Source organism: Fukomys damarensis, unplaced genomic scaffold, assembly GCF_012274545.1.
Source record: "Fukomys damarensis isolate Sample0158 unplaced genomic scaffold, DMR_v1.0_HiC HiC_scaffold_26, whole genome shotgun sequence".
In the NCBI taxonomy this organism is placed as follows: Eukaryota; Metazoa; Chordata; class Mammalia; order Rodentia; family Bathyergidae; genus Fukomys; species Fukomys damarensis.
The window spans coordinates 28,840,224-28,865,402 of NW_022900938.1; the positions used below are offsets into that span (position 1 = coordinate 28,840,224).

General features: G+C 37.6%; 1 protein-coding gene across 5 annotated transcripts in view; it reads right to left on the bottom strand.

The window, feature by feature from the left end:
• Positions 1-889: 889 nt before the first annotated feature.
• Positions 890-25,179, bottom strand: part of Csrnp3 (cysteine and serine rich nuclear protein 3) — a 176,531-nt gene continuing 152,241 nt past the window's right edge. For all 5 annotated transcript variants that reach the window (XM_010606882.3, XM_010606883.3, XM_010606886.3 and 2 more), the window contains 3 exons: positions 19,698-19,957; positions 7,303-7,599; positions 890-4,874 (listed from right to left, as the gene is read on the bottom strand). In XM_010606882.3, the coding sequence (XP_010605184.1) occupies positions 3,825-4,874; positions 7,303-7,599; positions 19,698-19,957 (1,607 nt within the window). In that variant the 3' untranslated portion in view covers positions 890-3,824. The remainder of the gene's footprint in view (positions 4,875-7,302; positions 7,600-19,697; positions 19,958-25,179) is intronic.

The window sequence follows — 25,179 nt, forward strand, 5'->3', positions numbered from 1 at the left end:
ATTTTTTTTTTTTTTTTTTTTTTTTGGTACTGGGGATCGAACTTAGGGCCTTGCACTTATACAGCAGGCAAAGTGCCACTGAGCTTAATCCTCAACTCTTAATTCTGAATATTGAGATCAAAGAATCATAAACTTGGCTAACAATATCAAATATTAAAGAACCAGTAATATAACAATTATTAGGATATAAATTATGACTTTTTTGTTTAAAGAAAACTTGAAGATTTTTGTCTAGAAGTCATTTGTCACAGTTTAAAATTTTAAAGAAAACAATCATTTAACATAATGTCTTTGTTTCTCGATTAATCTGTTTCTATTACTCAGTTGTTTTTGGCAGGGGAGATGAGGGGATGGGTATTGTGTGCCATAGAAGATTGAGAAGATTTTATCATCTGAATAAATATTAATTTCACATTTTATTTGTGGCAGACACCAGGGAAAACATGGAATTTCATCCCAAAGAAAAGATAGGCCTTCCAAAAATAACTACACATATAGTGCAATGAACCAAAATACATGCAACAAATAGATTTTACCTATCTCTTAGTAACTGATGTTCAAAAGATGAGAAGGAGGTCAAGAGAGACGAAGGAGAGGCAAGCTACTCCATTCACTTGACTAGCAAATCGATTTGGCCAGGGTTATACCTGGGAATGAACTCTCCTTTAAAGATATAAGGCTGATGCTAAAAACAACGGGGTGGGGAGCATCAAACTTTGCAATTGACAACGAATGACTAAAAAGCTGTGGGTCAAAAAAGACTAATTTGGTTGGATATAGGATAGGGTCGATGGGGTTGATACAACAGCCGCAGGCCAGATTATTGTATCTTGGTACAAAGATTTTAAGTTTCGCAACAGGCTGCATCTAGTTTGATTCCTCCTTTTTCAAGCTTAGAATAACTGTAGCACTTTCCTGGAATGTGGGCAATTTTTGTTGAGTGGAGGGCTATTAACAGGAAAATTCAGATGGAACACTATGCTCTCTCAGTTCTTCTGGGAAAGGAAGTCACAACAAAATGATTCCATCACTAGCATTATTTGCAGTACTGACCCAATATTTTCAAACTACAGCTTTAAAAATTATCCTTTTGTCTAGACCATATTTTTAGATCATAAAACCAGACCAAATTTTAGAGTAGGACAATTCGTTAATTAATGGATATTGCCTAATGTCTGTCATTGTCAAGTTTGTGGTATTCTTGTATGCATGTGCTTGGTGTGTGTGTGCGTGCGTGCATGCGTGCGTGCGTGCGTGTGTGTGTGTGTATGTGTGTGTGTGGTTTAGGTACAGTTATACTCGAGGGTTTTTTCATGGGCATCCTGTGTATTTATTTGTAGGAGATGTTGAAGGTTTACTTAGGTCTATGAAAATTTAAAACAGAAGTTCTTACGGTTGGATGGCTAATACTTAGTAAGGCATTATCTTTGTCACCCAATTACAGACAGATAGAGGCAACAAAGCTCAGTTTTGTCAGTATCCTTTTGTAAACAAAACCACAGAATGAACAGTGGCATCCCAAGATATAAAAAAGTCACCATCTTGAGAAAAACAAAAAGCTGAACTAAAATTAAAATGTCTATCTATTCAGAAAGTGGACTGGCATATTACCTTTCAACTTTACTCTAGCCAGTTAGCTCTGCCCCTTATCTCCCACACCCTGTGTTCCATGAATAACCTTAGAGCTCTTCATATGTAGCTTCTTCCAGAACCTGTAGTAGCCCAGCAAATGAGGAACACATGATTTTTTTGCATATGCTTAAGTGAAGAGCCAATAACCTCTTGTTATTTTTTTCTTTGTGCCTGTGCTCTTTACATTGTATTGGTAAGAGAGAGTAAAAACAATCCTGGAGATCAAGCACTAAAACCTGTAATTGTAAGGTTCCTTGGCTAATCATTAAAATGGAACATTCCTGACCTCATTACCGCTGCCTACACCTTGACGAATCCAAAGCTTCTTTCATGTGAATATTAATGGTTACAACCTTGGCCCAGAGATGGGGGAAAAGGGGCAAGAACCAACTACACCATGGAAGAGCTGCCAAGGAAGCATGTTTTCTCCACATCAAGTTCTACTAGAAACTTTTCCATTGGAGGACTTTCTCCAAATCTAACATTTTTAAAAAATTCAATCAAATAACATAGAATTTTTAAGGAACTGAGATGTACAATATATTTATATCTGTATTTCTAAATACCCAAATCTAAAAGACATAAAAAATAAGTAGCGATGCAATCACTCAATAGCAAGGCATGTACACATTTCAAATAGTCATAAAACATGTGAAATGATATAACAAGAGGTCAAAAATGTGAAACAGATTTAGCATAGTCATATTGCAATTGGCAAGGTGGAAAGTAGAACACACTATTTTGTTAGCTAAATTAATTTACAGGAAAAAGGGTTCTTAGAAGTCCTCTGGTGAACTAAGTGCAGGTAATCTAAAGGTGGAGAGTGCATGTTTTATTTCTATCTGCTCTCTTTAATAAGAGAACATGAGGTAATTAGAGTATGCAATGCATTCTGGACTGTTCTGCTAATTGTCCCAGGCAAGACAAATCAAAATGCTTCAGAAAAGTAAGGCCTAGAAGAGTATTTTGGTAGAGGCCACCCTTCAATCAGCTTGTCACTAAGTGGAAATGTCATTATACATTTATTTGTAGAGATGGACCGATCACGTTGCAGAAAAGGCTGCTTGCTGAGAATGTCTCTTTCGTGTTGCCGCAGCCTCCTTGCGTTTGTTTACTGAGTTAGGTCCTCTAAGTGGTGAAGGAAAACATGTCACTTTTCCTTCACAAGTGTCACTGGATGATTCCTCTATGTTAACTGTATGTATGAACCTTAGAATAGTTTCAGATCTTTTTTTTTAATTTTAAAAGTTTTTCATCTCAAAGAGTTCTCAGTCCCCACCCCACACGAGGTACCGTGAAGGGGCACTAAAGTGCATTTTGATGTAGGGGGTAGAGTTTAAAGGTGCTGTCCAGACTAAGAACCAAGATGATGCTATTTAAAAAGAAAGGCAATTCCTTCTACCTCCACCTTGGAAGTCAGCTGAGGGAGGGCAATTCACTGGACCCTCCCTGGAGGATTGTCCTAACTCTTAACTCTAGCAAAAACTGGGTAAGGACCTGCACATATAGACTCATTTATTTGTCCAAAATAGCAAAAATAGGCCTATTTCACCCTTAAGAAAGTATTTGCAAACCTGAACAGTCAGGATTGTAAAAACATGAGTGGATTCCAGATGAAATCCATGTGGGCATGCTCTGTGGTCCTCACTCTGCATCTTCAGCTTGCATGAACATGCTGCTGTTCATTTTCATCAAAACATGACTTCTAAGCTACCATAAATAAAATACACATGAAACAATTAAATCTTTTTCTTACAATAATTACTTTTACATTAAAAAGTCACCATCATCTTCAGATATATTGAAAATTAGGACTCTAATTCTTATTATTTTGCAGTTTTAATTAACAATCTTGCACAGGCCCGATAATCCAAAACGTGGAGCTCTGATCTGCACAGCTTGGCAGGTTTCACACAGTTTGACAGGTAGGCAACTGTGAGATATGCATCTTTAAAATGTAGCATTTTCTATCAAAACAGTCTGAAATCTTTTAAAATCCCCCAATAGTGACTGTATTCGTGCAATGCCACAGTCATGTAGCTAAAAAGGAGAAAACAAAATACAGTCTGGAAGATTAATCACAGTCCAAATTTTTTCGGTCTTCTGTTTAAACAATGATGAGCCCAGGAAATCCAATTAAATGCAGTGCCTTAAATAGAAGAGTTGGTCCTATAACAGAATAATTTAAGCTATTAAACAGGAATAGTCTCAACCACAGGTGATTTGATGCACTCTTCGTGTAATCTGCTCTTTTCTGCAAGGCTCAAAGGATTTTCAGCAGGATGCTCCGAAATGTGACTGTCACCATTCAATGTGGAAACAAACCCTTCCTGGGAAGGACCTTTCAAGTATGAGTGAAATTCCACTTGAGGATGACTAGACCTGTGTTCAGGATATAAACTACTGCAGGGCACTCCACTATCATTTTCGGAAGAAGAGCAGCAAACAATCACAGAGGGGTTGGCAGCTGTGTAATGGGAGGCACCATAGGCCTCTTCTGCTTGTCGGGCATAGTCAACGAATTGCTCTGGGGTCATGGTGTAAGGCACCAATGAAAGGGTACCATTCTTGACAGTATCTCTTTCGGAATAATTCTCAGAGATCTGGCTAGGTGTTCCTGGAATGTGGCTATCTATTTGGTAGTAGAGAGTTGAAGAGTTGGCATAAAAAGAAGCATTTTTTGTGTGGCTTTCATGGACAGCAGTGCCATCGGAATAACAAAGGACTGAAGGAAGAGGCACCACATCAGCATGCGTGCCCAAACCTTCCACAAAGCTGTCTCTTTTATCCTCATCATCCTCCTCTTCTTCCTCTTCCTCTTCCTCCTCTTCCTCCTCATCCGACTCACTAGGTGCCAAGCTCTGCGTGCTAGAATCGGTGACTCCACTGCAAAAGCTGCTCCCGTCCTCCTCCTCTTCATCCTCCTCTCCTTGGCAGTCTAATTCCTCAGCAGACTGCAGGTGCAGCACTGCAGCTTGGGGCTCAGTTTCAATCTCAAAACTGTCTGCGATGGAATATTCTACGGAGTGAGTGGCAGGGCCCACGGAACTACTGTGTGCGCTTATCTCCCCATGGCAGCTGTTCAGTGTGGGGATTTGCTGCTCTCGGTTTTTCTCCAGTTCGAGTTTCATTATTGTGTGCAAAAAGTGAGTCCGGACACGGATAGGATTAAATTCAATTCTACCTGCTGTGTTACTACACCCTTCTTTAGTGCAGCCACAGGGGAAAGACATCCGATCCACCTGGGGAGGAAGAACACAGATTAGCACCACGGAACTACTGTAAACCAAATAAAAATCCAGTACCTTTCAACAACTCCTTTGAATTAAGTAATCCACTTACTCCACTTATGTCAGAGCAAATGACAATCAAAGAGAAACAGAAATGAAAAGGGGGAAGTGAAGGCTTAAGTCATGAGTTAACTAGCTCTTAAACCCATATTCAAAATAAAAATACGTATGGGGGATAAACGGGTAGCCTTACTTTTCCAGTACTTTCGTCACTTCTGTTCTCCACTGCCTATTTTTACCTTCTCTGTGTCTTTGATCCTGCTCACGTGTTTTCAGTGCTTCTCTTTTCCCCAAACTTCTTTCCCTTCTGGTGCTTTTCAGCTTACCTGACCAATTTTAAACAAACAGTTTTCTGTATTCCTTCTTACTTGCACTGAATCTAATTTATGTTTTCCATGTGAGCAATGCTTTCTCCCTTTGCTTATAAAATGCACTTCATTGCCCACAATGCTGAGACTGACAGCCCTTGGTGTCATGCACCCTAACAATCCCCTCTCATTGGTTTACTTTCTCAATCTCTGGTCCATGGTCCATGGTCCATGGGTGCATGGGTGTGTCCTGCGGGGCAGCAGATGTGCACATTTATGTCTGTGACTAGTGGACTCACATGTGTAGGTCCTGGCTCTCTCCCATTCCATTAGACTACAAGCTTCTCAAAGGAAGAGAATGTCCATCTTATTAATATTCCACAACAATTTGAGGGACTGGGCTCTAGAGATAGAGAAATTGTGTTCAAAAAAGTATTGTTGGACTGACCTCTTCACTCAGGTGCTAAGTGGAATTCTAGGCATTCCATGGGTACTCATAAGACATTTGCTAAATGTCTCAGACTCCACAGATGAACTTGTATGCAAATCAGAGTACAGGCAACACAGAAACCTTGCCACACTTCCCACCTTATCCAAGCACAGGGACACTGCTATGCTACAGAAGAGAAGGCCAACTCTAATAGTTATCTTGGTCTCGATAAAAGGTAGCAGTAGACTTCAGAGCTAGACTCTGTACCTATTTCCTTATGAACATATCTCTTTTCTGTGAACCAATCTTAAGCAACTGCGTGGCTCATGGGAACTATCCTCTTCTTTGACCTGAATTATTCTCTTTGTTGAAAAAGCTATTTCTGTGTAAAATAACAGCACCTAACTAACCATAACATCAATAATATATTATAGATGGAAAAAACAGACTGATCTAGTACAAGGGTTGGCACAATTCTATTTTCTCTTAATTATATTTAATTTCTAACCTTCTAAAAGCATAATTAACCATATAAAGTGGTAGGGCTATTTTCTAACACTTCTCATATAAACTCAAGTATTAGATTTTTTTTTAGAAAAACAGACTTTTCACTGTTTACAAGGCCACTGCCAAGTTGCAAAAAATTATATTTCCTTCCTGCATTCCTGTAATCAATCATTACTGCCACAATCAGACAGATGAAAGCCATGAAGATTTTTTTTTAAAAGGCAAATGTAAATATTTTAGGTTTTGTGGGTTATGCAGTCTCTGTGTTACTACTACTCAGCTCTCCTGCAGAAACATAAAATCAGTCGTAGATATTTGGTAAACAAACAAACAAAATGGCAGTGCTCCAATAAACTTTGCTTATAAAAACTTGTGACTGTCTTGGTATGGTCTGTGAGTTGACAGTTTGCCTTTTTAAAAGGCAAATGTAAATATTTTAGGTTTTGTGGGTTATGCAGTCTCTGTGTTACTACTACTCAGCTCTCCTGCAGAAACATAAAATCAGTCGTAGATATTTGGTAAACAAACAAACAAAATGGCAGTGCTCCAATAAACTTTGCTTATAAAAACTTGTGACTGTCTTGGTATGGTCTGTGAGTTGACAGTTTGCCAATTCTTGACCTAATTTCATATAGCCTGTTCATTTTCAGGATGAAGAAACTGAGCCCAAGGGATTTACTTGATTGGCCAAGTTCATATATACTGGGTGAGGAGGAGTGCAATTTAATTTTCTTTTTCTTTTTTAGGACCCACCTTAGCAGATTTATCACTATCCCACACTACTTCTAGGTAGCATCACTCTATACATGGTGGAAGGATCAGAAAACATAAATTCAAATATTAGGGACGTCAAAGTCTGCCTAAGTATTTGTGAAAAGCCAAAATAAGCTGGTGTGGCAAATGAATACAACACGAAATTCTTTCAATTATCTCAGCTGCCGTTTGGGCTGCTTTTCACAGTGTATCTCCCAAGTATGAGCACTATATGAATGCTTGAGTTAGTGTTTTTCTCCCCCTGAACTACCTCGCCGCAGTCTTCTTCGTGTGAGGCGCTCATTACGGTATACACAGCACAGCTACTTCGGGGGTGGTAGATAATGCTTCGTCTTTGGATGGCCTGAAGTCCAAGCCTTACCTGACACTTAATGCCTGCCAGGCTGCAAGTACATGTTTCTGGATCGCAGAACACTCTGCAGTCACAGCCACAGTCCTCCCGCGACAGGCGGATGGCTCGCAGCTCGTGCTTCTCTTCCACATCAATCTTTTTAACTCCAGAGGCTCTCAGCAGCGCTCTTCGCTTTTTCGTTGGCAGGGGTTGCAGGAAGAAGTACTCGTCTACTTCTGTGTTGTCTAAATCAATATCATCATCAGAAATGTCATCCACCGTGAGGGCGCTAGCTTCTTCTGACTCCACTGTGCCATTCTTAGTCATCTGGAAACACAGCGAAGTAAATGAGAGATGTAGGATGGGCGGGAACACGAACCCTCACACACCATCATACCCTCATAACCGGTAAGTGCCTAGGGGTGTGATTATTTCCTTTCCTTTTCCCCTTTAGGAGAAGGAAAAGCGAGGCATTAAAATAATGATAGACTTTATTTATATCAGCCTTCTGGTCACAGAAAACTGTTCATTGTAGTTCTCAACCTCCTTTAGTTGCAGGAGTAGCTACAACTAAAGCCTGAGTTCGTATGACTTGAAAAAGACCCGAAGTTACAGATGCCCATCAGTGTACGCTATCCCAGACGTGGTCCAAGATGGGCAGCTCTGAAGTTGAGGTGCATGTGCCCCATTTCAGAGGGGAGAGCATCATCACCTAATTCAAGAAAGATGATGTCCTTGAAATAGCAATGTTGTCTTGGAATAGGTTGCATTGCCTTGTGCTATTGGGATTACAAACACGATTATCCTGAAGAACATTCCAAGAATGTGGGCTTAATATGAAGTAATCAGTCAGGTCAGTGTGCTCTTAGACAAGCTGAAAGGGAAGAGGCAGCAAGTGCTCCCCAACCAACAAGTGAAACAATAAACAGGGTTCTCCGAGGAGTTGCTGTGAACTTTGCCCCAAGCACTACCTTCTGCATAATAAACAGCTCAAGTGGACAGCAATTCCTCCCATTCTTTCATCTACTCCACTTCTATTTATATTTCTAAATTAATCTCATCCATCCGGAAGTCCCGAATCAGTACTTCATTTGTTACTATTATACCATCGCATATTGCCTCTTTTGTTAAAAAATTAGATTTATCTCGGAATATATCATAAAATTCCAAGTACAGAAGGTATTTTGTTTTTTATATTTATTACTTCCCATACCACATTAATTTCAATGTTCACCATGCTTAGTGATCATAACAGTTTACCCCTTAGATAGTTAAAAGATCTGGTGATATCAGATATTCTTTTATCTTCACAGGAAGAAGTCCAACATTTAGAGAAGAATATATATTACTGGACAACACGCTCAACCTGGACAACTCAGAATATATTAAAAAACAGAGTATTGAGTTATAGGTGGTGGCACACACCTGTAATCTCAGTACTAGGGAAGCTGAGGCAGGAGAATCGCCATAGGTTTCTGGGCTACCCAGTGAATTTAAGGTCAACCTGAACCACACAGTGAGGCTCTGTTTCAAAAGCAAAACAAAAAAGACAGAGCAAGAGAGCGAGGGCAACAAGGGTTGGGGGAGACAGAATATTGGACTTTGTCCTCAAGTAGAGAAACTTACACACGCAAAGCCATGTAGCAGAAAGTACATATTAAAATACATTACAAAGGGTTCCTAAGAGTTTCATTTTTCCGAAAACCGCATAATTATATTTCAGAATATTTCAGAGTTTAAATCCATGATTTTATCCAATGGACATCACCCTTTATTCGGTCTTGTTTTGTGGTACAATCTGCAGTTTCCTGCACTCCTTGGCACTTCTTTATACATAAATCAGTCACATTGCGATGGCCATTACTACAACGTTATGTTGGTTATCTTTTTTGTTAATTCTTATTTACTAAGAAGCTGTACATTTCTATGGCTAAAAATCTGATTTTCTAAGAGAGTCAAGTGTATAGTTGCCTAACGCACCCAACCTTCTGTGACAGGCAGGGAGGTGTCCTCTTCCCACTGTGTCACTTGGTGTCAACTCCTCCATGTGAACCTCAGCAAGCACCTGATTCCAGGGCACACAAAGATATGCAGGACTTGGCTAACATTACTCATTTTAATATTTCATTCCTACTTAACCTTCATATTCCATAATATTTGTGCTTCCCTGTTCTACTGGTAGTATTACAGCAACAACAAAATTCCTAGATTATATCAATAGGGCTAATTTCTTCAAACATAATGGTTGCTTTTGGACACTATATAAATCTAAAATTCAAAGCAAAGTAAGCATATCAAACTTTTTAGGGAAACATGAATGGTGAATTGACTTCTAACAAGAAATAGATAAACAGTGTTTCAAATAAACTATGGGCTCAGTATTTTCTAAATATAAATGCCCTTAGATATATCTTCATTTTTTATTTTCATACCCTTGAATTAGAACAAGTCGTTTTATTTCTAAATAAAGAATTCTAAATAAAAAATTCCTAAATGAAGCTTCAGTTTAAAATCTGAAAGTCTTTTACATACTTCTACATGCTATTCTCTCTCTTGTTCAAGAATCTATAAGGGCTGTCATTTAGATTTTCAAAACCAACCATTCATATGAAGATAATATGCTAAGGTTTTTTCCTCACCTCTCCCAAATCATTTTCTAAAGAAGATTGGGGATATTCTAGTCAAGCATGGGCAATCAGGCCATCTTCTCTTCCTCAGTTTCTGGTCAGTAGGTTGTCTTTGAGACACTTTTTCTGCTGTACCTATGGAAGCCCTTTCCCAATCTTCTCTTATTTCTCAGTCCATGACAATTTGTTTCTTTAAAACACAGGCACAAACTACTCAATTTAAAAGCATTTTAAGATTAGCGTACTACTCGTATTATTCACAAATGTATTTTCCCAGATGACAGCAATAGGACAAAAAGTCAGTGAGAATCCTATTTTTGTTTACCAACACATATTCATTATTCAAATCTTAAGATTTAGTAAACAACAACAACAACTACTACTACAACAACACCCAAACAAAAGCCAACAATCCAATAAAATCACAGAAATCTGCCATAATTGTCTCGTCTGCTCTCACCAGAGTCACTGAACTTTTAGACTTCAGTTCATTAAAAGCAGTTTCCTTTATTTTTTGCATCAATAAGGCTCAGATTCATTGTGACTTCTCTAAGACATACTTATAGAATCTAATTCCCTGATTCTCATTTCAATATATTTTTCTCTACATTTTATAGATTGCAAGCTTCTTTTGATTCTTAATATAATTCTGGAACTTAAATAGGAAGAAAAGGGCTTAAGGTGTAGGGAAAGTGGGAAGGGTAGGGGAAAGGTAATAAGGGAGAGGAAAAAATAGAAGAAAATGAGAAAATGGAAATAAAATGTTTGCAAATGGGGAGGGCAGGAGGGGCTGAAGGGAGGGCAGGGACAAGGGAAAAAATGAGAACCAAGACCTGTCGTATAAAGGTACAAGATCCCAATGATGAATGTAACTGTACTGTATACCTAAAATGTACCAATAAACTCAATGAGGAAAAAAAAAAAAGAAAAAATGGAATTAAATGCAATGTTTCTGAAAAGGTATTTCACTTGCAAAATAACATTCTCAGTAACCAGTACCTTTGAGCACATACTCTCCTTTGAGGCAGATATCTTTAATCTAGGACTTAGAATCACCTCTCAGTATCTTTTCTCTGAAAACAATTTTTGCCCCCTGAAGAGATCATAGAAACTTCATATAAAATGTGACATAATGGTGCGATCAAACAATCATGGCCTTTAAAATCTGCCTTTAGTCCTGTGTGTATACATACATGAAAAAAGATAAATTGGAGGTGGAGGTGAAGAAAGAGGAGACAGAAACAGGTATGTCATAATATTATTAATTCCCGTTTTTGAATCTGTGTGCCAGATGCTGTTGTAAGTGCTTTTTGTGCATTTGCTCATTCAGAATGCTAAAGAATATTATATGAAGTATATCTTGTGCTATGTCAATTTTCCCAATGAGAAATGAGTGGTGATGCTAAATAACTTGACCAAGATCATAGGTAGTGAAAGTGTACAGTGAGTCATGATCTTAGATATTTGATTTCAGAGCTGGTGCTTTTAATAGTCATGATAAGTGCACATCTTTTTTATAAGTATGTAATTCTTTATATAATTCAGATTTATCGCATAGTTTTTATACCTATTTTATATTCATCATTAGCTGTATTGGCACACAAGACAAGGGTCTTAACCTCAATGGACTGCAAAAGAGACAAAGAATCTAGACAGACAGATTTCCCAGCTTAGGGTGAATCCCTGGCCTGTGAGATCATGCGGGAAAGGACTGACAGTGGGGCTGATGGTGGAGTGAAAAGATGGAGGCCTAGATCTGAAGACGGACTAGCAGTTAGATAAGCAGTGGAGGCCAAAGCATCACTGCCTGAGCAACAGCAGTTTAACAGGTCTGATACAGGACAGAATATGATATATTTATTAATTCACAAATTATCCAGACAATTGTTTTTGTGTAGGATAACCTCCTTTCTTGGTTCATAAACAAAGAACTAAAAAAGAATAGAAGGTAATCTTTCAGAGGGTAGCTCGTCTTGTTTGATCTAATGATCTTTATCTCATCTTACATTTTTCCTACATTTGTACGCACTTATCTGTACTGTCCTGTAGGGATATTAAGGTCTGTGCATGTGTCAAGAGTCAGCAGTCCATGCTTCCCCTGTAGCTCATTTAGGAGTAAAGAATATGATTGAGATGCAGAAAACAAGAGCTCAGAAGACAACACAGAACAAACTGATGAAACGATGCCCTATTATTAGCACTCTGTTTTAGGCTTTTATTTTGTGGGCAGGTTCAAGAGGTCTTTCTAATGGAGATGCCAACAGGAGAAGCTGGCCAAAGTGGTTGAACAAGGTGACTCCTGACATTCTCAGCTGCCTTGTTTATCCTTGGGTCCCACTGGATCAGTGTAGCCCACTCCCTTTGTCATAATGCATTAGTTCTGTTGATTGGTTTCATAGTGTGAATGCTTTGAGAGAAGGGATTATGACTGTCTTAATAACTGCATTCCTTGCTCCTTGGTGATTGCCAGTCTCAAATTAATTGGTTAATACATGTTTTCTGAGCAAATCAATAAATGATATTTCTTTAATTGTGATGCTATATCGTCAGTTACTATATTAGGTATCAGGGCTTATAAATGCATGACAGTTCTGGTATTGAAGAACTTCCAGCTTGTGTGGGGAGACCAGGTAATGTATATGATATAGTATAGTAAGTGCAAGTTACAAAAGTAGCAAGGAGGGGAAGAGAGAAAAGACAGACAGAAAGGAAAATTTGGGCAAACGTACAAAGCAGAATCATGTTGTTTGTATTCTGACTCCATAGTCTCTTTCAAGGACAAAAACCATCAAGCCAGAAATGAGAGAACAGACGTGTCAGGAAGGATTTCAAGCAAAAACCAGGTGGAAAGAAGACAGTGAAAGAGTACTCAGCTGCTTTATGTAAGAGTCCCTAGGCCCAGACCATTACACTCTGGAGCAATGAAATAGCTTGCAGTTGTGATTACTCAGTCTAACATCTGTGAAGAGTCATGCGGAAAGGAAATAAATGATGATCAAAATGGGAATGAATTGTTTAAGAAAAGAGCTAATTCTGGATAACAATATTCTAGAAAGAGTTATTTAAACAGATGGTCCCAGTACATGAGACAAAAGAGTGAATACTAAACTATTGCCTGGTTCACTAGCAAGGAAATATCCATTTCCCCCCAAGTAAACTCCATGCAGAACCTCAACTTTAAAAAGATGAAAATGGGAATGAGGTGCACGGAGCCCCGCCCCTTCTGCTCCCAGCCCTGATTCTAGACCCCATGGATGACAGCTGGAAAACAAGTGCTCCAGACCTGAGAATTTCTTATTTTTGTCTGTAAGACAAGAACATAATCCTGAGGATTTCTCATTCCTAAGCTCTGACAAAATGTATCATGCTCTTCTCAGGCAACGATGGAATGTAATCTGAACACTGTGGATAGATACACGGGGTTTTGGTTAACTAGACAGTGAAAATATCTCTAAGGCCAGCAATGCTTAGCCATTTTTTTTTCTTTGCACCATCAGGGAGGACAGTATTGATGGATAAAGTATCTTTAAATCCAACCAGGAACAGTGGTCCAGCCAGGCCAGGAATCTCAATGGAAGTCATGGGTGGTGAGGCAGAGAAGCTTCTCTTTTTCCTCCTGAAGATCACGACTCTGAGAGGATTCATTACAAACTTGGTGCCATCTTATGAATTAGCTTTAAATTCATAACTTGGATGAGGACTTAAAAGCCAAGCTTATCACTTATGCAGATTATAAGATCATGATTAGTAAAATTAAATATAATAGAACTTTCCTGAGCTCTCCCTATAAACCATGCTTAGCACTAACGAAGGCAATTGTCCCAGAGATAATCTAAGTGTTTGGTTTACATCTGATACAGACTGGAAGTAAATGAAGTGAGTTTTGTTTGTTTGTTGCTCTTATTTGTTTGTGTTTGCTTTTTAACTCATTATCAGTTTAACATGAAGAAGCAAACTGACTGAGATCCCCCAAACTACTGTAACCCTAGTCATGGAAGGAGCATTCTCTACTTAGGAGAGGATAACATACCACATCCCTGTGCACTGGATAGGACTCATTTGGACTACCAGTTCGCATACCATATTATGAGGCAGACATTAATATTATAGTATTGCACCCAGAGGAGGGAAATGAGAGTAAAGAAGTATCTGAGAGCCATGGCCTAGGAAGATTAGTGTGAAGAACTAGGGGTACTTGATTGCATAGAACAGAGACAAGAGAGCCCATGAACTGTCTTCAACTATGTATATGTTCATAAATAATGCTTTCTAAAACTTGGAATTCAGAGACTAGAGAAGAATTATTCTGTGTGCCTAGAGGGCAGAATGGGAGCCAAAAGGTTTTATAAGCTGGCAGCAGCTTACTCAGTGGAAAGAGAGCTTTCTAAGAAAGCTGTGCAAATGAAATACCCTGTTCAAAAGAGAAGTGTACTCCGGGTCATAGGAGATGCGTGATTACATGTGGGAAGTGAAGGATATGTGTTTAATAAAAGGGTCTGTTGGTCCAGCGACATGAGTTGCACATATGACCCCATCCCAGAAGCTCTAGAAAACTAAAGGAAAACATTCATATCACTTTGATATGCAAACAAGTTTTATAGTATAGTTCTTCAGCACATTAGCTGCTAATGCCAGGTAGGAAAATTAAAAACAATTTAATTATGCCCTTGAAGAACCATGGATGTTTGTTAGCCTTTAAGGATTTCAACAACTTGATCTGTGAGTGGTGGCCTATGCCTTTAGTGCAGCTTGAGCCTAAGAATGAGAGTCAGCCTGGCCAATATAGTGAGACTCTGTCTCAAAAAGGATTTTTTTCCTGTCAGCAACCTGAAGTCACAAAGAATCTTTTAAATATATAACATTGCAAAAGTTACCAGAAAAGATAACCCTATTACATAAGGCATATCCACTTTTGCTAAATTCTTTTATCATTTTTTTCTGGTTGAAAGCATTATTACCTTTTTCAGTGGTAGATAATACACTAGAATGAATCCACTACCATGATGGTAAATATTTAACAGCTGGCATTCTAAATGAAAGTTATATTTGTTGTGTTTGGCAAGTTCCATGGTTTAAATATTCCTCTCACAGCCAATTTCAAGCTACCATTGGGAAGAGATGTACATAATTCACTTTAGTGAGCATTTGGACATACTTCACATTTAAATCGGTGACATCAGTGAAATTGATTTCCCTGAATTAAAAGATCAATGCTTTGTTCACAGCAACAATTTCAAGATTTAACTACTTATGCTTAATTGTTCCATTTCAAAAGATACCAGCAGTATTTTGAAAGACTTTATTCTTAAATATATCACATATGCACAGAGCTAAAGCCTGCCCTGTCAGTTCCTATCACTTTGGTTTGGTAATTTGTAATTTCAGTAATTTGTCATTTGATACAGCCACTTTTTCCATTAGGTGTTGAAGCAGGCTTCCATTCAGAGTTGCATTCTGCAAGTTTTGACATTAGGTGTCCTCTGAAACAATCTCTATAAAGTTTATCAGAAAAATTCTGTTGGGACAAATGGAGTCCAAAATATGACCAATGGGCTAAGACACAACTAGGAGAGAGTTATGGTATGGGATAATAATTTTAAAAACATCCAAAATTCTTGAAACTAAATTTCAGATACCTTTCTCACAAGCCTCTAGTCCCTGATAGCTCTCTATGCATTTAATATATTTATTTACCTGTAGTATTATTTATAAGACTTTTGAAGAGATGCAAATGCCAAATCTAAATGGAGAGTCGAAAATACTGCGGCATGGAAAAGCCACTACATGCACAGAACAGTCACAAACCTGATATTTGAGAAGAAGATTTACATTAGGGTTTTTAAAAAAGTTAATCATTAAAAGATCTGACCCTTCTTTTTAAAAAAATTAAGAATGCTGAAACTCAAGAATTACTCAAGGAACACGTGACTGAGAAACTGAGAAAAGTGAATAACCATAGAAAGTGATGGAAAATGGAGTATGGGCAGATTCCTGACTTGAGAGAGGAAAGAAAGAATGACTGCACTTGAAAAAACATGGAGAGAGACAAGTCAAAGCTGTGGAAGCTAGATTAAATGTGCCAGTATGGGGCAGGAGAATCCAGTAGGACAGAACCCAAAGGTGGCTAGAACACCAGAGCCTGGTTGAACAGAACGTACAACTGGCTGCTTAAGGCATTTTATAGCTACATGAAGAATGGGAACCCAGTCTAACATAACTAACTGTTCAACAGTGTGATGCAGATGATGAAATCTAAGCACTTAATTTGGAAAACAGTCTAGTATGAAGATGACTGCATTGATTACTGTGAAGTGTATGACATGTTTGAATGGGCTTGACAGAGAAAAAAGATTGTGCTCTGTAATTAAGAAATCTAAAGCTAGTTATTTCTTCTAGGAACATGCATTTTATTCAATCAGTTTCCTCCACTAGTTGCTTATGGAAAATGCTTAAAACATTGACACCACCAACTAAGAAGATGCACTTGAACTCCAATAGAACTGATTTTCTTCTATAAATCTAATTGTATATACTATTTTGTATATATTATATGTAACACAACTTAGAAGAGTTGTTACAGAGAAACAATTTTATAATCAAAATGTAATTTTCTGCTTTTAATTTGCTTCAAAATATTTATTATGAAGAAATATATATATAAGGAAACATCTAGAAGTGGTAATGTGTATTTTTTTTGTCCTATTTCTCTCCCATTGGGAGATAAGCCATGATATAAATTGTCTCCTATTTGGAACTCAGCAGAGAGGCCCTGGGAAAATATGGAGGTATAGTGAGAGAAAAATCTCTCTTCACTTTTTAAGGCTGTTCTGAAATAAGCAGATTGAAAACTACCCAAGTCCAAATCCAGTGAGTTTCCCTGGTATTTCACCTGGTCTCCCTAAAGAGGGCTTTGGAAATGTTCAATTTGTTGAGTGCTGCCTTCCCTGTCCTTACTCAACAGGCCATTTTTTTGGTCCCAGGTGACCATTTCAGGCAAAATCCCAGTGGGTAAAGTCTGTAGCAATTCTTCCTTTCCTCTCTGGATCCCTCTTTTACCCTTCTGATACCCAACTCAAAATAATGGAATCAATTTAGTCACATTTATTTTGTTGATTACTCCATAAGGATTTATACTTCAAAATAAATGTCATATTAAAAGTGAAATTTCATGTACCAGATTGAAAGTCTTGGATAGCTCATGTGTTTAGTAGCTAATTTTGCATTTGAATAATCAAGCCTTAGATAAGTGTAATCAATGATATTTTAAAACCATAGAAGTTAATATACTAGAAAAAATTACATTTGAAATATAACAAACATGATATCCACTCTGTTGACTGCCTCTCTAACTTCTGACATTAAATACAATTTTAAAAATGAATCAATGACAAAATATTCTTTTTGTTTCTTCTTTTCCTATTCAGCTTGTTTAAAAAAGAAAAGAGAAAAAGGACAGAAAGAAAGAAAAGAAAGAAAGAAAGAAAGAAAGAAAGAAAGAAAGAAAGAAAGAAAGAAAGAAAGAAAGAAAGAAAGAAAGAAAGACACTAGAAGGAAGCCGATAATCTCAGTACTGTGGGAGGTGGAGTTTGAGCCTATCCTGGGCAACTTGGCAACTAAGATGAAGTCTCAAAATTTTAAAAAAATTAAAAAAGGGATAGGAATGTAGCTCAGTGATAAGGTCCTCTGTTCAATCTCCGGTATCCAACAAAACCAAAAGGTACTGGATGCAAATTATAGTCGTAGGCTGCATTGCTTCCGTGTGTGGAGGAAGGTTGCTGTAGACTTGTGGCTCCCCCTAATAGTAAGCACATAAAAATGTGCCTCAAAATTCACCACAGTAAATCTTCTGGGTCTCAGCATCACAGTCCCTCTTGCTAGAACATTTTTGTGCTTCTTCTTCAGTTGTAAACATGGAAACATTTTACCAATCCCACTGGGTGTCTATGATGACTAAATATTGTTTATAAAATGCCTGGAAAATAAACATCAGTGACTGGTAACCGCTGCTACTGTTCTACCAATATTTGTATTTGGAGAAGGACTTCAGTCTGTGAGTAAAGGCTAGAGTTGGTTTCCAGTAGATTACAAAGGTAGAGGATAGATTTCAGAAGGAAATTTGATAATTATTATTAAACTGAACTACATATAAACAATCATAAAAATAATTATTCCAGTGAATTGCTATACCAAAAACTTAATGGACTTCCCATAAAACTTGTCAAAATACTGGCAAAGGATGGGCTGGGGATTTAGCTCAGTGGCACTGCACCTGCCTTGCAAGTGCAAGGTCGTGAGTTCAATCCCTGGTACCAAAATACAAAACAAAACAAAATGCTGGAAAAGGAAATATGAGACTTGCTCTAGGATAGACTGTCCAGCTTAATTCAACACCTTATCATGAAACAGGAAATAAAGTACACACATAAATTATAAAATATACAAAAAATTAGGAGTTTTGAAACATATCACACCTCTTCAGACAGATTTCATAAGTGAAGGTTGAAGTAGCACGGGTATTCTTATGGTATTTCAGGTGATTATTGGATGATACGTTAGGTTAAGGACCTGGATTATCTAAAATATATTTTCTTTGTCATTAGTAATGGGAGAATGTTTTCTATGCAGGGATAGGGTGATAGGCCAATAAAAATAAAAAGTGTGTTCAGTCATAAAAGGATATTTTCTGCACTGTATTTCCGTTCACTTAATCTCTAAAGTGGCACAACAATAGCCATATCCACCTAAGTAAACTTTCTGCCATCTCTTAATAAATAACTCAAAAACCCTTCAAACTCAGTATTCTAAAAAAACTCATCCTCTACTTTTCGGCCCCAGTTTGCAGTTCTTCCTGGGTTCCTTGCCACTTCCTGTGACAACCAACAGTGTTATTATCTACATTCGTTCAGTTTTGCAAGCAAGAAGTTTAGTTGTCATCCCTGACTGTTGCCCTCTCTTCCTTCCAGAGCCAACCCATTATCAAGCACTGTTGGTTTTACTTAACAAATGCCTTCCTCTATCCATCTCTTCACCCCTCCTACTGTCGTTCTCACCCAACCTGTGGGCAACCTCTCTCGTCGACTAGTGGAACAGCCTGCACCATTGCTAACTGCATATGTCCTCTACCACTGTATCTCTCCCTGCCTCCACCATTTCCACACAGTGCTTGAAATAGATAATATTATCACCCCAAGCTTAAAATTCTTGATAATGTTTGCTACTCTTACTAAGAAGAAGGAAAAATACCTCAGTCTGGCTTACCTACCTGCCTTCTGCATGTCATTTTACTCTTCTCGCCTCTGCTCCAACCACACATACATTTGTTACCTCTTCGCCTAGTTACCTCTTCAGATTATTTGACATTAAAGGAAGCGTTCCTTGATCTTCTGCCTCACATTAATGTCCTACCATCTACTTTCCTCACACCTTGTTACTGACCTTCACAGTACTGAACAAAGTTTTAATTTTGTCTGACAACTTTATTAATATTTTCTTTGCTATTAATCTTTAGGGAGGGGGCTACATCTATTTTTGGTGACATGTTTGCTGCAGTCCAAGCTCAAGTTGTAAAATCCAGCTATATTCAATAGTGAAGGTTTACAGAATAGATGAATAAATGATGTCTGGTAACCATCCAAGAAAGACATTATATTGTTTCACATAAAAAACAAATGAAGGCTCAGTAGGTAGTGTATCATGTAAAATGCACGGTTTGATTTTGTAAATATAAGTCTAAAAATTGTTGATTCAAATAACTATAGGGATGTGGGGCGTGGCAAGAAGCGAGTTGGTGTTTTTTACCTTTAGTTTTAAAGAGTTCAGCTTCTCTTCCCGGAGGTGTTCTTTCAGCATCTCGCGGTGAAGCCTCTCCTGCTCCCTGGCGAACTCGCCCAGGGTGTACTGGCGCACGCTGTTGTGGCGGCTGGACATACCCAGGGTGCTGCCCCCCTGACTGGGCACGCTCGTGAAGCCCTGCCTCCTCGTGAAGTAGTACACGGTGACACAGCTGAAATGGACATTCTTTGTCCTCAGCCGCTTCTCCCTCTTGAGAATGGAGGATGCTGAAAGAAAAGGAAACGGTTTGGTGAACACTTGGGCGGCAGTTCTCAGGCAATGAAAACAATTTAATTTTGCTCAAGCAATGCTCCAGGTTGATCCTGAGGCTATCTGTGGTCAACACATTTTGGCCCTCGTTGGACTTTAAAATGGTACAACCCAGAGTTGGCAAAACGTCCTTTAATTTCTCTTCTAACAATTATTTTTTCTAGCTGAGATTTTTAAATGCTTCCATATTGGTAGTCTAACCAAATTTTCAGGAAAGTTCCCAATTGTTTTGGGAATCAGTGACAGTATTTAAGTTTTCATTTCTTCTAATCCTTTAAGCTTTGCTTTTATGATTTTTTCATTCATTAATTTTACTAGTACATTTTAGGTGTACAACATGCTGACATTAATCTTTGGAATTTATACTTTTACATAATCCATCTTGGTTCTTATTTTTTCCCCATTCCCCTGCTCTCCCTTCAACCCTTTCAGCCCCATCTACAAAGACTGTGTTTCCATTTTTTTCCTTTTCTCATATTTATTCCTTTGTCTTCTTTCCTTTTCCTACCTCTCCCACTCACCCTTCCTCTTTAGACCCTTTCTTCCTATTTCTCATTATCTATTACACATTTTGATCCTTATTTACACTTTTAGTTTCTCATACTAGGAAAACTATTTGGTATTTAAACAATGTGTGTCCTATTTATTTCACTTAAGAGAATAGCCTCAATATGCGTCCATTTAGCTATAAATGCCTCTACTTTCTTATTCTTTACAGCTAAGTAGTACTCCATTTTACAAAAGTTAAAAAAAAAAAACAGACATTTTCTTTATCCAACCTCCAGTTGATGTGTAGTTGGGTTGTTTCCAAGTTTTACCTGCAACAAACTGTGCTGCTATGAACATGGGTGCACATATATCACTGTGATATGATTCTTTTAATTCTTTTGGGAAGCTACCCAGCAAGGGAATAGCTGGGTCAAATGGCACCTCTAATCCTATTTCTTTGAGGTATCTCTATACTGATTTTCACAGTGGTTGCACCAGTCTACACTCCACCAACAGTGGAGAAGGGTTCCTTTTTCCCCATAATCCTGATGCTTTTATGATTTTTACACAAGTTGTGCTATAATTGGAAAATGTACATAACATAAACCCTGCTAGTATGGTTCTTATTTCTTTAAAAGGATATCTCATAACTCTTAGTCCTGAAGTTTTGGTTTGATGATTTTTATACAAGTTGAATTATCTTACAAGTAAAAAATATACACAGCATTAACCTTTATACCTTATTTTAATAAGAGAATGCTTGGCATTAAAAACTATTTTCCAAAATATCAGATGAATAAGTTATAATTTTATGCAGCATAGTAGTGAGATTATAATTCACAACAATTTATTGTATATTTTACAAAGGCCTAGAAGAGTGGAGCTGAAAAGTCCCAGGAGAAAGAAATAATATATACCTACAAAGATGGAAATGCTAATTACTATGATCTGGTCATTCCACACCATATGCATGTACTGAATTGCTATACTGTACCTCATAAATAAATACAATTATTATATGTTAATAAAAATATTGCAATATTGAACAAAATTCTAAAAAACAAAAAACAAGACAAGACAAAACAAAAAAATCAAATAGCAAAAATGGCTCACTGGCACCATTTATATATTTTAATAACCTAAATATAGTAAATCTTTCATATAACAAAAAGCAGTAACCCATTTGCTGGCATTATAAGACAGTGGGAATTTAATCCAAGAATTGAGATACCTGAAAATGATTAGATATTTCACAACTTGTTTCTTTATATCATTTGTTTTCATTGAGTTTATTGGTACATTTTATATATACAGTACAGTTTACATTCATCATTGGGATCTTGTACCTTTACATGACAGGTCTTGGTTCTCATTTTTTCCCCTTGTTCCTGCCCTCTCTTCACCCCCTCCTCCCCTCCCCATTTACAAACACTTCATTTCTATTTTTTTCTTTTGTGTTATTCCTTTTCCCTCACCCTTCCCACTTTCCCTACATCTTTAGCCATTTTCTTCCTATTTCACATGGTCAATTATCTCATTAGGATCTTATGTACGGAATAGTTTATTCACACCGGAGAAACTATTCCGTATTTACACACCTGTGACTTATTTATTTCACTTTGGAGTATATACTCAATATATATCCATTTTCCTGTGAATGAATCTAATTTTATCATTTATTTTTCACTAAAATTACATACATATTTATGTATAACAATGATGTTTTGATATATACATTTGTGACGCAATTCCTAAATCAAGCAAATTACTATATCCATTATTTTGCACACTTTTCTGTGGTGATCAGAACCTTTATTATTAATTACAGTGATAGCAAAATACACAAAGCATCAATGGGAGTTGAGACAAATTAGGGTTGAGAAAAGAGAGTCACATATTATTGACACGACCTTTTGGAGAAGGGATATGTGGTAGACATTATCTGATCCAGTCCTTTCTTTTTATTTTTTAATTTTTAATTTTTGGTACCAGGGATTGAACTGAGGACCTTTCACTTACCAGACAGGTGTGGTGCCACTGAGCTAAATCCCTGGCTCAGTCCTTTCATTTTATAATGAAATAACAGAGGCTTAGGAGTTTGAGTATCTTTTTTTATATAATTATTGGGAGCTTAAATCCAAAAGTTCTGAATCTGTTGCTGTATAAAAGGAAAGACACCATAAGAAAGAAATAGAATCATGCTACTTTGGGTTGAATTGTACCCCTTTTATATCCCCAAATATAATGGAGGCCTAACCTCTAGTACCTCAGGATGTAATCACATTAAGAAATAGTGTTGTTGGGCTGGAAATTTAGCTCAGTGGTTCCAGAGTCTTCCTCGCAAGGGCCCAAGTTCGATCCATGGTACCAAAAAACAAAACAAAAACAAAACCAAAAAAAACAAACAGAAAAACTGTTGTCACAAATGTCAAAAAGTTAAAAGGGGGTCATTAGGGCAAGTACTAATCCAATATAACTTGTCAAAAGTAAAATTTGGACAGAGATAGAGAGAGAGGGAAGAAGATATAAAAAGAGAGAAGACTGTGGACATAAAGATTGTGCTGCAACAAGCCATGGAAGGTCTGGGCTTCTAGAAGCTAGAACATACGAGATAAAGCCCTCTCCACAGGTTTCAAGGGGAGCATGATCCTGCCAACACCCTGATTCTGGTATTCTAGCCTCCAGAATTGCAAGAAAAGAGATTTGAGATGTTCTAGACCAGTCTGTGGTACTTTCAAAATGGTACTATAGGAAACTAATACATAGAAGTAGAAAAAGAGACAAAAACAGTAAACTGAGCAGGAATCCTTGGCTGGAAAGGCAATGCAAGTTAACACCTATGGAGTGCATCACACATGCAGTATCATGCAACAGCCTTTACAGCAATTATGTCCCTTTATCCCGGCAACCCCTCCAGCTAGTATTCTCCATCGCCCCATTTTTAGGAAATCAAACCATCCAAGGTTAAATAACATGACCAAGGCCTTTTAACTAGTGTTAAAACTGGGATTCATGAGCTTTTCACCACCACATGACAGAGGAGAGCTGAGGCCACACGAAGGCCGAGACTAGGCTTCACACCAGTTCTGAATCACCATCAAGTCTTCTGTCCTCAAAGGCGATTTTGATTTGGAAGCCTGCGTAAGCAATAAAATAAAGAGACTAACAGTGATGGCAACCCTTTTAGAGCTTTCAATGTTACAAGCAGCCCACTGTGGCAGTTGTGCTCCAGGTTTGCACCACTGAACTGTAGCATCACTTTGGAGCTGGCTTCATAAGAATATTGTTTTCAAGAGGGTTTAAATCCCTTTGTCTCATTTCCCCCATGAGATACTCATTCCAAGTATGAAGCAATTATTCTGAGTAATCTCATTTTGTAGATTTATTTATTTGATAAATAAAAAGTGAGGGCTTACTACATGCTGGGCACTTTCGAGACAGTTGAGATTACATAAGAGAAAAAATGAGACGGTGATTTCTTCTCACATGAAGCTTCCATTCCAGAATGAGAAACTTGAGCATAATGACCAGACTGAGAAAACTGGAGAATAAGAGATAGAATTACGACAATGGGAGAAACTTCACCTTTCCTAACTTTCCCTCTTTTCTACTATTTTACTTCCCCGGAAGAGACCACAGGAAAGCAAATGTGATCAAACATATACACGATTCATCTATTTATTTTGTGTATAAACTCATTGCAAGATACTTGTACTCCTGGCAATAAAGACACACTGATTTAAAAGCTCTGATCTTCTTCATAACTGTATGTTTAAATCATCTTGAAACAGAGAAGAATTGTCAAATGTAAAAGATCACCATAGGAAGCAAAATTCTGTCGGGTAATTTGCTACAAGATTTGACAACCTCATCTGTCACCTCCTTGCAGCAGGCTAAGCAGGACCTCTGGTATTTAGGTGATAACCTCCCATCTTTTTCGTTTTTGATTATCACAAAAACAGTGCCTTTAGGACATTACCTTTAAAAGCCATACATTTAGAAACAAGAAAAGAAAAAATTTAATGAATTTACTTAGGATAATTATAGACATCTCTGATTATTGTTATTTTTTTTAGACAAGTAGTGGAAATTTAGGTAAATTTATTTTTGAATAATTTACTTACATCTACACTATATTTTTATAGTATAAGAATTTTGTACCCTTTTTGCTGAATCCATTGCTTACCCTTTCCCTAAAAGACAAATTACCTTTCCTCCTAATCTAGAACGCAGAGATAATTCTCATAAGCTTCTGAGGATGATGACAGTGGCAGAGAGCAGGACCCTTCAGCTGCATCCTTGGCAGGGCTAACATTGTCAAAGTGCGCTAGGAATAGTGTGTCCTCCCTTCAACTAGGGTTTATAATTCAAACATGTGCTTGTGCTTGTTTTAACATTTGCATATTATAAATAGCACCGTAAAGACAATGATCCAAAAGAATATATTTAAAACAAAAGCTTTGAAGCACTCTTAAGATCAGCCTCAAGGAGGATATTTTAAATGTGTCTTTCTTGAACTTAGGAGCCAATCACAGCTCTCTTCTAATGATTCAATCAGGGCACTAGACTGGGCCATTATGAGCTATCTCCTGCCTCCAGGCCCTCCTTTGACTAACTGTCATAAAATAAAGACGGTAAAAAAAAAAGTCTGTGTTCTTCAAGCCAGGGAAAACCAGACTAAATTCACTCA